The 12755-nt window shown below is 44.1% G+C and overlaps 1 protein-coding gene across 3 annotated transcripts in view; it reads right to left on the bottom strand.

Annotated features, from left to right (window-relative positions):
* The window catches only part of MON1A (MON1 vesicular trafficking associated A), a 66635-nt gene that overhangs the window by 48697 nt on the left and 5183 nt on the right, over window positions 1-12755 (bottom strand). For 2 of the 3 annotated variants that reach the window (XM_068133383.2, XM_068133387.2), the window contains exon 2: window positions 11720-12175. In XM_068133383.2, the coding sequence (XP_067989484.2) occupies window positions 11720-12152 (433 nt within the window). In that variant the 5' untranslated portion in view covers window positions 12153-12175. The remainder of the gene's footprint in view (window positions 1-11719; window positions 12176-12755) is intronic. The other variant, XM_068133384.2, reaches the window with a different exon arrangement.

The raw sequence follows: 12755 nt of genomic DNA, 5'->3' as shown, positions 1-12755 counted from the left end.
CCGAGTGCCCTTGCCTTACCTGCAATATAAGTGTTATCTTATATTGCATTACACAATATACTATCGCATCGACCTTAACTGTAGTAGTGAAGACCTCAGGGTGACGGCTGACCAAACGAGCCTCAACTCCGAAGAGTACACCCAAAAATATGGTGGTGTTATCTCTTTGGCACGTGTGGGGGAGGTCTTTACTTGATTGTATAGGCTCTGGGGGGATGCTTGTGTACATCTCTCTTCTACGGCAAAACTTTTGATTTTCCTGTTCTATATGTTGAGACCCTTGGAAAAAATCTGGGTAACACTCCCAGATCAAGTACGTTTTTTCTGCACACCCCAATACGTGATTATGACTTGAGGCCAATTAGCCGAAATAGCAAAATTCAGTTTTCATGGAATAATTCAAGAGTAGGCAGCTTTAGATTCAAATGTAACATTTATTAACGCACAGGTTGTAAACCTGGTGCGTTATAGCGTTTGCCTGGGAATTTCTGTCTCTCCAAAAGTGAAGCTCCGTTTCTGTCGCTCAGATGTGTAAACATGACGTCATCAAATCTATATTTAGGCTAACCATGGGCTACCCCTTTGGCTGGTACGCGGCCGCTCGCTAGTACATAATATAGGATATATTTGTTATATGTTATGTTATAGGATATATAGGATATATGTTATATGATATAGGATATATATAGGATAGGTTATAGGATATATATGTTATAGGATAGGAATATAGGACCCAAATGACCCAGAGGACCCAAATGACCCAGAGGACCCAAATGACCCAGAGGACCCAAATGAACCAGAGGACCCAAATGACCCAAATGACCCAAAGGACCCAAATGACCCAGAGGACCCAGAGGACCCAAATGACCCAGAGGACCCAAATGACCCAGAGGACCCAAATGACCCAGAGGACCCAAATGACCCAGAGGACCCAAATGACCCAAATGACCCAGAGGACCCAAATGACCCAGAGGACCCAAATGACCCAGAGGACCCAAATGACCCAGAGGACCCAAATGACCCAGAGGACCCAAATGACCCAAATGACCCAGAGGACCCAAATGACCCAGAGGACCCAAATGACCCAGAGGACCCAAATGACCCAGAGGACCCAAATGACCCAGAGGACCCAAATGACCCAGAGGACCCAAATGACCCAGAGGACCCAAATGACCCAGAGGACCCAAATGACCCAGAGGACCCAAATGACCCAGAGGACCCAAATGACCCAGAGGACCCAAATGACCCAGAGGACCCAAATGACCCAGAGGACCCAGAGGACCCAGAGGCCCCAAATGACCCAGAGGACCCAAATGACCCAGAGGACCCAAATGACCCAGAGGACCCAAATGACCCAGAGGACCCAAATGACCCAGAGGACCCAAATGACCCAGAGGACCCAAATGACCCAGAGAACCCAAATGACCCAGAGAACCCAAATGACCCAGAGGACCCAAATGACCCAGAGGACCCAAATGACCCAGAGGACCCAAATGACCCAGAGGACCCAAATGACCCAGAGGACCCAAATGACCCAGAGGACCCAAATGACCCAGAGGACCCAAATGACCCAGAGGACCCAAATGACCCAGAGGACCCAAATGACCCAGAGGACCCAAATGACCCAGAGGACCCAAATGACCCAAATGACCCAAATGACCCAAATGACCCAGAGGACCCAAATGACCCAAATGCCCAGAGGACCCAAATGACCCAGAGGACCCAAATGACCCAAATGAGCCATAGGACCCAAATGACCCAAATGACCCAGATGACCCAGAGGACCCAAATGACCCAGAGGACCCAAATGACCCAGAGGACCCAAATGACCCAGAGGACCCAAATGACCCAGAGGACCCAAATGACCCAGAGGACCCAAATGACCCAGGGGACCCAAATGACCCAGAGGACCCAAATGACCCAGAGGACCCAAATTCTATGTATGTTTCTATGATGATGTATGTTTTGGTGAAAGTACATAATGTGAATACTAGTAGCAATTTTACAAAAACCATGGCATAATTTCAAATCTTGACCCGAGATGATAATTATGCTACATCATAATTTCCATGTGCCAACCTGGGCGGAATCCAAGTGGATTCACTTGACTTGTTTATCATGTTTAGACATAACTAACACATTTTTAGCATGGTTCAATGCTATAAACTGTCTTTTTTAGGAAAAAAAACACATCATTTAGCTTCTTTTTCTCCAAAAATCACTTTCAGTTTGAAAGGCGCTCAAAATCCGATCACCTCTCATACACCCAATTATGTCGATAAAGCAACCAAAATTTGTCAGAAGCTTCCTTATGAAGCCCTTTAATAATTCCATGCATCATATTTATGATTCATTATATTGTATAGTGACAGTGGGGTCAAATGTTAACAAAGGTTACCCCTACCCCAAAAAGCGGTATAAACCAAAATTGGTTAAATTGGTCTAACTTTAGAAGTAAGTGTGATATTCGGCTGATTTTGGTGTCTATGTATGGGTTTTTGATAGCAAGCTATTCATTGGAACCATAATCAACCCCTTTTGAATACACCTAATTTGCATAATTTCAAAATGGCCGCCAAACACCTCCTGGCAATGATGTTGACTAAATTTCGCTCAAAATTCAGCTTAAGCAAAACTATTACACTTACATAGCTTAAGGATTCATGAATTAAAATCATAACATGTCCACAAACCCAATATAACTGTCATAACAAGGAAGCGCGTGCTGTCAATTACCACCATTTACCACCCGTGCAACTTCAATACATGTACTCTTTATCAAGCGACAGGATTCTTGCAGGCATCAGGGGAAGCCTTTTTGCAATGACAAAAATTTACACATTTGATTATGGCGGTCCTACAGGGGCATGTTGACCTGGCACACTTAGTGCATGAACAGACAACTGTCCAATGTGATTCTAGAGTTTTCCACGTTGTCTCAGGTATCAGCTGTTCCTTGTCATGCGTATAACCACAATCCTCTGGCTTAAGTGCGATCACATTTTCAGAATCTTGATGAAGCTCCAAAGCATGCATGATATTGTAGGCATTGAAAAAGCTACGCTTCATATGTGGCAGGAGACCTTGGCTGGTTGGTGGCAGGTTGTGATGAGAACTCCCTTTGACATGATGGAAGATCTCCGCACGCAAGTTCGAAAATTTATTCGTATCGCTTTTTGGTTTCAGTACTTTGACCAAGTAGGATTCTGCATTCTTGATCAAAGGCTGAGAAAGGGTCGGCAACCCTCCAAAGTGCTTCAATAACTTTTCTGGCTCGGCATTCAAGGTGGCTTTCTTGGTCCCAACTTTGCTAGTGATATCACATCCTGTAAGACTGTGTACGGCAGGAAGAACAGCACAGAGTTGACATCCGATGCACTCGAACAAGGTATGAAGGGGCACATACCGAGTGCTATCTCCAACTCCAGCTCGTACCCACAGCTCCTCTAGGTCATGTTGGAGAAAGACAGGCATGTGGTGGAGCAAGGCAACAACTACATCAGTATCATTGGAGATGACAACACATATTTTGTGTCCTTCTTTGAGCGCGTCCAAAACATGAAGGAGTATGCGAAGATCCGCCTCTTCAAATGTGGATTGAAGGTGTACCAGTGCGCTCTCATCTCCGTTGTGCATTTTCATACATTTCCAATCCTCGTTCTCTCTGGTCACCTGTCCGAGTACAGTTGGGTACTGACCGGTATTTGCAATATTTGAACGAACATGGCTGCAGATCAGTTTTTCAAGGAGAAGTTTGTTGTTGATGGAAGGCCAGAATGTGTTCATATCCTTAGGTAGTGGTGTTGATGGCTCTATTGAAGTATATTCGATGGGTAGAGTGTCACTTCGCCTTTTCCTCTCGCTGTCCTTCATTGATGGATCATCAGAATACATGTCAAAGACATAGTCAGTCCGCCCAAACCGATGATATATGGCCGAAAATGACATGAAATTTGATAGAAGGTCATTGAATTTGGAGAGTTTCGTAACATTAACCTTTCGGATTGTGGCCATGATGTCAACTACAAATGATGCTTCTTTCCGATGACTATATGTAAATTCTTCCGGTTTTAGGTGCGTCTCCAACTCCTTCAGTAGCTGGCTCTTTGCTGGTTTAGTCATCATTCCTGCATCATCAAACAACACTGGGGAGGGAACAACATCGTACTTTAAGAGATCATCAGTGGTGAGGCCACGCTCCCGAGCTATTTCTATGTTTCTCTCAGCGATGTTCATCTCCTTCACTGTCGTCTTGGTAGCCTTCTGTGGCTTCTTTCGAAGAGTTTTCATCGTCTTCAAGTTTGTGCGGTGAATGGTACTGCTTATTCGTTCAGTCTTGGTGACAAACCTTTCCTTTCTGAATTTCAGGTACTTCTCTTTTCCTTTTGAAAAGGCATTGAGCATGTCAGTTTTTATATCATCGGACATAACCTCTTTTGTCACAAAGTTTTGTAGTGTTTTGGAAGCGTCTAGAGACAGAGGGGACCCCTTCTCTTCAATGAATCTCATCATCTCCTGAATATGTCCTTTGCGGTTCGTTGTGGCTTGAGATGATTCGTGGTGGCTGTAAGTCTCATGTGTCCTGTCAATCACATCACTGTATTGCCGATGTAGGTTCTTCACTGCCATCATTTCATGGTATATTAGGTCCCACTGGGCGACATACTGTTTTTGCATTGCATGTCCAATGACTCTATCGCTGCACTTAGATTAAAGGTTAATGCTTTGCTCTAATTTCTGGTCTCCTCCAACAGCGGTGAATCGGCCAGGTATCTCTCTGATTGAAAAATTGCCTTTGGCAAATTGTTCATGAACTGATGGTGCAGTCTCAGGTAGACGTCGCATGTCTTCAAGGTAGAGAGAACACCATCGCAAGTAGTTGGTCGAATCGAATGCCGCAAACAGGTTCAATGCACGCTGGACAGCGTCAAGATGCAGTTCCCAAATCCCTTCACGATCAGCTCTCAACAGATCACGGACAATATCCATCATTTGCAAGAACTGAGTCCAGAACTTGAAGTTTTCATTGGTATCAGACCGTGTTTGGATGAATCTGTTCAAATCTTCGACCAACGTTTTTGATGCATCAGCAAACTGAACCATATACTTCTGACTATCTGTGATGCATTTCTCCTTGACACTAGACTGGAGGTTCGTCAGGATGGCAAGCTCATGTGTATATTGGTCGATGCCTTTCTCGGAGAAGAATTCTTTGTACTGGAGGCGTTCAAAGGCTTCAGCAAGGAGCTGCATACCCTCAAGACAGCGGCTGTAGTGACCTCCATGTAGAACAGAATGCTCGATGACAGTTGGACCAAAAACACCAGCCTGCAACCATGTGATGTCCGCGCCACTTCCATCCAGGAGTTTGCCAATACATTTCAAAACAGTTTTCACTAAGTGAAACGTTCCCAGGCATGGAACCAGGGTCCTGAATTCCTCTGGTCTCAGCAGTTGTATATCACGGACGATGCAATAAACACCTTCATCACAATACATTGGTATCTCATTTTGAGTCAGCTGAGAACCAATGTCCATAAAGTTCTTCATAGCCGTATAAACTGTCGCGTACTCTGTAACTGGATGCGGCAGAACAGGCACAAATGCAAGATTCTTTAATGGGATGGCCTCCTCCGTCCAAACAGAGTTGCTAGCACTCCAAGATGGCATTGTTTGTGACTCGGGGTAGATGGACACTTCATCATGCATGACGTTCAAGCGTGCGAGGGACCAAGAAATATCCTTCAGTTTTGCTGCATCGGCTTCGGAGGAAGTGTAAGGCAGTTCGGCCACTTTGTAAGTTGCTGGGATGTCAGCACGGCGTGCAGGCTTGTGAAAGTCGGACAGTACCTGGCATTTTAATATTAAACTGAATGACTGTGGACCATGTGTGACCTGCGTGTCAGAAATCTTTGGTTTACTGGTCGACGACGGGGGTTTGTCTTGGTAGAGAACAGTCACAGTGTCATGTTCAGATACATTTGCCCCCTCATGGTCCCAGTTGTCAATTGCACCGGAGGTGAATTGCCCAGGATCAAAGTGTGACGGCAGTGAAACGCGATCGTTGTTGTGCTGTGCTGTAAACGTGGCAAGGTCATGTTGGTACCTACGCAGCTCCGGGTAGCTGATTGCTAGTCCTCCGTGGTTTAGAACTGTAGTTACAATTTTGCCACCACGCCCAAGACCATGAACTGATTCCGCATTCATAATATGCATTGGAGTTCTCTTTCTACCGCAGTGATGGATATAGTGCATGACTTGGAAGACAGATTGTATCTTTCTGCAACGCTGTGTGGAGAGGCTGTTACCTGATGGCTTGCTACCGGTATCGTAGTCATCATCATCTTCTTCTTCATCCTCATCAACTGGTTCATCACTTTCTGTCATGACAGCTTCGGCTGCTTTTGCATATGTGTCAGGATTGAAATTGTACAAATGACTGAAAAAACGTAGTACAGGTTCAGGGATATTCATCTCGCTCAAGGAATGCTTTAGATCATGCGCATCACAAAAGCTATCGTCAAGGCCAAAATCATACTCATCTAGAGCCTTCCTAATCACACCAGCGCATACCTGAACAGGATCAAGGGAACGAATGCGCTCAGCTAACACTTTCTTTGGAACACTGAATACCATCATTGAGTTTTTGAACGAACTGGGATATGTAAAATCAATCTCATTACCAAAAGTGTTCAACAAGAAAACTTTTACATCTCTATTACGAAAGTTACATTTGTCATCAATATTGTTCAAAGAGTCTCTGATAGCACTAAGTTCATAACCCCTCCCTTCTTTTAGGCCTTGCTCTAACTCTTTAACAACCTGATTCCAAGCAAGCTGTTTCTCAGACACTTTTGGTATGGAAGCTTTATCACGAGAGTCATACTTATACAAGTATTTAGTCATGCAGTCCCTGTGGTAGTACAGATCTGCTCCAAACACAGAATGCGCATCTTGAAGGTCGCACGTTCGGGTGAACACATCATCTTGAAAGAAGTTTGTCGCAGCCAGAAAAGCTGAAGCACGGCCTGATTCACTAATGCGATATTTCGTGTACTGTTGTTTGTGTGATTTACTGTCACAGATAATACACTTCACTTGACGTAAGGCTGTTGTGGACGTCTCTGTATTCGGTGGATGTCGGACGGCCTTAGAACAAGTACTTCTATCTTCTTCCTGCTCAGAACGGGACAGGTCTTGGCATACAGCGAGACTCTTCCTTTTCCTATTGAGAACTGAAGTCATGGTGTATTTTTTGTAACAGTCATTGGTCACATGATAAACAAACCCATCTCCTTTAACCAGCTTAAGCCGTTTGGAAACTTGATCATTGTGGATGTAACTTGCTTCTCGTATCCTTTTGCAACCATTAGTTGTGCTCAGTTTTATCCCCCGCGCTTTTCTGGCAGATGATGCAGTTTGTCGCATCAAACGAACTGTCTTCGGGCGGTCCTGAGAGAGTAACAGACTCCATCATCAGCGGCCACGCCTGAAAAACAAAAAATGGATATTAGTTACGTTTGTACGGCTGTAAAAATCGGCAAGGTCGGACCATATGCTGAAAATATAAAATGTGAAAGACTGATAAGCCACAAAGAAACCCATGTTTATCCCTATTAAAGGGCTTCATAAGGAAGCTTCTGACAAATTTTGGCTGCTTTATCTACATAATTGGGTGTATGAGAGGTGATCGGATTTTGAGCGCCTATCAAACTGAAAGTGATTTTTGGAGAAAAAAAAAGCTAAATGACAGGTTTTTTTTTCTAAAAAAGACAGTTTATAGTATTGAACCATGCTAAAAATGTGTTAGTTATGTCTAAACATGATAAATAAATGTTACATTTGAATCTAAAGCTGCCTACTCTTGAATTATTCCATGAAAACTGAATTTTGCTATTTCGGCTAATTGGCCTCAAGTCATAATCACGTATTGGGGTGTGCAGAAAAAACGTACTTGATCTGGGAGTGTTACCCAGATTTTTTCCAAGGGTCTCAACATATAGAACAGGAAAATCAAAAGTTTGGCCGTAGAAGAGAGATGTACACAAGCAACCCCCCAGAGCCAGGAGTATGAACAGAGCTCACTGGGCTTCCTCGAACCCACCACATATAAACGAGTCAGAACACAAGGTAACATGCAACAGATAATGGGGTTATTAAAATAACTAGCAAAGGTACCCGCCCTATGGGCGGGGCTTCAATTGGGAAGCCCAAATGAAAAGGCAAAATCTCAGAACTTTTTTTTTTTGTTTGTATACAAGATCGAGGCTCGTGAAAGAGCGAACATTAATCACACAGAAAGACAAACAGACACATAAAACAAATAACATCGGGAGCGTTAGAGAGAGGGGGAAGGACACAAACACAACATTTGAGAGCAGGGACCGAGAGACATGGAGACATCAAGAGAACTGTGGGAGGGAGAGGGCTTTGGGGGGGAGGCATGGGAAGGGGGGGGGGGGGGGTGGGAGAGGTATAAAACATATGGACACTGCCAGGACTTCCAGGAAAGAAGTTGGAATTTCAAACAAGGTGGATCTGTGGTGAATCTGATTTGGATCAAGAACTTGAAGGCTTTTTTCATTTTAAACGATTCATATAATCATCCGTTGAATCGTATCACACGCAAATCATCAAAATCTAAACAGCAAACAAAAGATTGAATTCTGCAAAATGGAAGCGGCCACTACACGTCTTTCTCAATCACACGTTTATGTGTGAAGAGTGCGCGCCGAATCTAACACGGAAGCGGCCGCGACACCTGTTTCTCAGTCGCTTTGCACATGTTACTTCGGTTGCCGTGTTACTTCGGAGCCGCACGTTTATATAGGAATAGTTCGTCAGGAGTCGATCTCTCCTGGTAGGTAGAATTTCAACAAAAGCCACATCACTGTTCATATCAGTAAATATTATTCCATCGTGTTTGGAAAAACTGGAAAATTGGAAAACTTGGAAAAACAATGTAGCTTATTTTCCTCCAGGGGGTCCTAGGATTACCCACCCAAAATATCATTGCGATCGGTTCAGCCGTTTTTGCGGTACCTTCGAACGGACAGACAGACGGATGGACATTTGGTGAATTATAGTAAGATGAAAGGGAACAACGAAAGGTAAGGTAAACTAAAATTCCTAAATGAGGGACCCTCCACTCAGATTCGTAAAACAGACGAGGGAAAATACAACAACAAAAACAGGCATTTTAAGGCCATTTTCCCTGCTAGAGCAGGGGTTAGCCTTGCAGGCCCCATGACAATCTTCTTCATTTTGCCCTATTTTCTGCATCTCCCCTTGTTAATCCCCTTGCCCGCATTTCTTCTTCCACCACCTTTAGCAGAGTCTTTCCCGGTCTTCCCCATCCTCTACTTCCTTCTACATTCATTTCCATCACACTTCTCAACCAGTCACTTTCATCCTTCCTCAACACATGACCAAACCATCTCAACCTGTTTCTCTTCACAGCATCCACCACGGGCTCCATTCCCATCATCTTTCGCAATTCATCAGTTGTCTTCCTCTCTCTCAACGATACTCCACACATCCACCAAACCATTCGCATTTCCACCCTTTCCAGCCTTCGTTGCTGCTCTACGTTCATTACCCATGTCTCGCTCCCATAAATCATAACACTTCTCACACATGCAGCATACACCTTTCCCTTCAGCTTCAACGACACTCCCCTCCTCGTCAGCACGCCACTCAGTTCCCAAAACTTCTTCCATGCACATCTCACTCCAGCAACCGTTGCCGAGTCTGGTCCACCTTCTCCATTCAGCATGTCTCCGAGGTAGCAAAATGTTTTCACACCTTCCAGCTTCACGCCGTCTCCAAGATCCAACTCAACATTTCCTCCATCTGCAGCTCCCTTTGTGCACACCTTACACTTGAATGTAGCTACCACACTGGTTAATGACCCTCTCAGACCACTACATTTTGATGAACCTTCTCAGCGCACATTGTACATTGAATGGAGTTCACTCCGACACCCTTCCTGCACACAGCACATGGCCACTTCCCAGTTCTTTCCAACGCACCACATGCTTTACCACTTGCCATCACCTTCATTTTTCCGATATTCACCTTCAGACCTTTTGCCTTCAGACGAGGGAAAAATAAACAAAAATAAAATGTGGTGTGGTGCGTTGGCCGGTACTCAGCTTGGCGTTCTCGACCGTTCTTTGAACCATCGCACAGGAACCGCACAAGGTGGCGCGGTCACGCCCGTAGCAGCCACCGACCCGCGGAGCAGCGGCCAAACTCCTTCCTCCTCCGATAGTCACGATCCATTGAGCTCCCACCACTCGCTTCGCTAGTGCGCAACGCTCCAAGCGCAGCCGCCTCCGTCGAGGGCACAGGGAGAGAGATATCAATGCGACCGCTCGCCAATGCTGCCGGGCCCAGGAGAGGAGAGAGGAGCGAGACAGAATGTGACTGTTCGCTAATGCAACCAGGGGCAAGAGAGCGAGAAAATGGCTGTCCCTTTTCTTTTCCTCTCTCGCGTCTGAGAAGTCATCCTTTTGACCAATTGCCCAGCGCCGTCGAATCGTCTCAACCAATCGTCCTTCGGGGCGTGGCCTCACAGCCATTCTTGATGCCCAATGACGAAGCTCGGGGCGTGGCCTAACCGTCCTGCGGGAATGTTCGGCTGGGCAGCGTTCCTTTGCCGATCGGCATGTCAGGTCATACTGTCGGTGATTTGGGTGGTTGTAATAGCGAGCTTTTTCATTGTAATAAAATATAGGAAAAAAAATAATCACAGGGGCAATTACACACTGGGGATTATTCTTAAGCCCTACTATTAGCATAGCTCCACCCCTCGTATGGAAACATATATACGATCTTACCGGACAGTCGGCCTAACTTAGATACATAAAGGTGTGGGTAAATTTTATCTTAACTATTGATCAAAGCTTGTGTCCAGATCGGATGTAAATAAAACCTAACTTAAAAATCATATGTAGCCAGTTCGAATAAAAGCCAACTTAGTGAAGGAAGTATGAGGGAGTCATAAGAAAAGAAAAACTATGCGCTCATGCGAGGCAGCTGTAAGTTGGGAAACTCAAGGCTGTCTCCATTTGAAGTCAGGCAGCGTGGCCGAGGATTACGGAAGGGAGAACGGGATGTTTATAACTAACATCTGAGAAATGCAGACCTTGGAGAATGTTGTTGTCTCAAGTACTGTGTGATGTCAGTGTCGGTATCTCCACAAGGCCCCTTGCCTCTGTCACCTTCCTCCTCCCAAACCCTTGCCTTGCAATTTCAAACTCACACAACCATTGTAATGGTTGTGTGAGTGTTCAGGCAGTTCAGGAGTGTTCAGGAGGTGTGAATTTACCAGGGTAAATAATGAGCTGGATGACTTCGTCCTGTAACTGCTGATGTGTTTGTATACCTGATGGCATTAGTCAGGCAGAGATGGTTTTCTTTTCTCCCTCTTCTGAAGGAAATAAATGCTTCATGTAAACCATGACAAAATGGAGAATTAAAAGTATAAATTCTTCCACAAAGGTTTCTTCTTCGCGATATTCGGGGCATGCTAATCTATACAATTCTATCTCAACTAAGGTATTTCATGACCTACCCCCACACACGTAACAATACTGTATGTACAAGCTACTCAATCTCCGGTAGATCAGTAGAACAAAGGAAGAAAGAAAAAACAAATTATCATGAAACAAACAATGCTCAAAGAATACATTTAAAATGAAAGGATAAAACGCACCTGGTTCTGTTCCTTCAGTCATTCCTGGAGCAGGACTCTCAGATCTCACTTCAGGCCCATCCACATGTACCTGATCCCCAGCCAGGAAAAACTTCACGTTTTTTTTGCTCTCACCAGGAGGTGCACGAGTCATGTCCTCACCAGGAGGTGCACGCGTAATGTCCTCACCAGGAGGTGTACGCGTAATGTCCTCACCAGGAGGTGTACGCGTAATGTCCTCACCAGGAGGTGCATGCGTCACGTCCTCACCAGGAGGTGCACGTGTCATGTTCTCACCAGGAGGTGTACGCGTCATGCTTTCACCAGGAGGTGTACGTGTCATGTTTTCACCAGGAGGTGTACGCGTCATGTTTTTGATTGGTTCAGTTAGAAATAAAACTCGTGAATGGCTTTCATTGGGAATGTTCCTTCCTTGCCCTCCATCATCTGCCATGTCCTATGACGAGGTGCTCTCTGCTGTTTGGTCGCACAAAACAAAAAACAAAAATCGCCTCAATATAAATCCTTTACTATGCATCACCATGATCATGTGATTGATACAACAAATTGTATTATTAAATAGACAACCCAGTGCTGAATAAATAAACGATTTGATCAATTATTAAATTGACACAACAAATTGTATTAGTAAATAGACAACCCAGTGTTGAATAAACAATCGATATGATCAATTATTAAATTGATACAACAAATGGTATTAAATAGACAACCCAGTGTTGAATAAATAAACGATTTGATCAATTATTAAATTGACACAACAAATTGTATTAGTAAATAGACAACCCAGTGTTGAATAAACAATCGATATGATCAATTATTAAATTGATACAACAAATGGTATTAAATAGACAACCCAATGTTGAATAAACAATCGATATGATCAATTATTAAATTGATACAAGAAATGGTATTAAATAGACAACCCAATGTTGAATAAACAATCGATATGATCAATTATTAAATTGACACAACAAATTGTATTAGTAAATAGACAACCCAGTGTTGAATAAACAATCGATATGATCAATTATTAAAT

This window comes from Myxine glutinosa, chromosome 12 (genome assembly GCF_964187855.1).
Source record: "Myxine glutinosa chromosome 12, kmMyxGlut1.1, whole genome shotgun sequence".
NCBI classification, from domain to species: Eukaryota; Metazoa; Chordata; class Myxini; order Myxiniformes; family Myxinidae; genus Myxine; species Myxine glutinosa.
The sequence above is the reverse complement of the archived record's forward strand: the minus strand, read 5'-3'. Positions and strand labels throughout refer to the sequence as shown.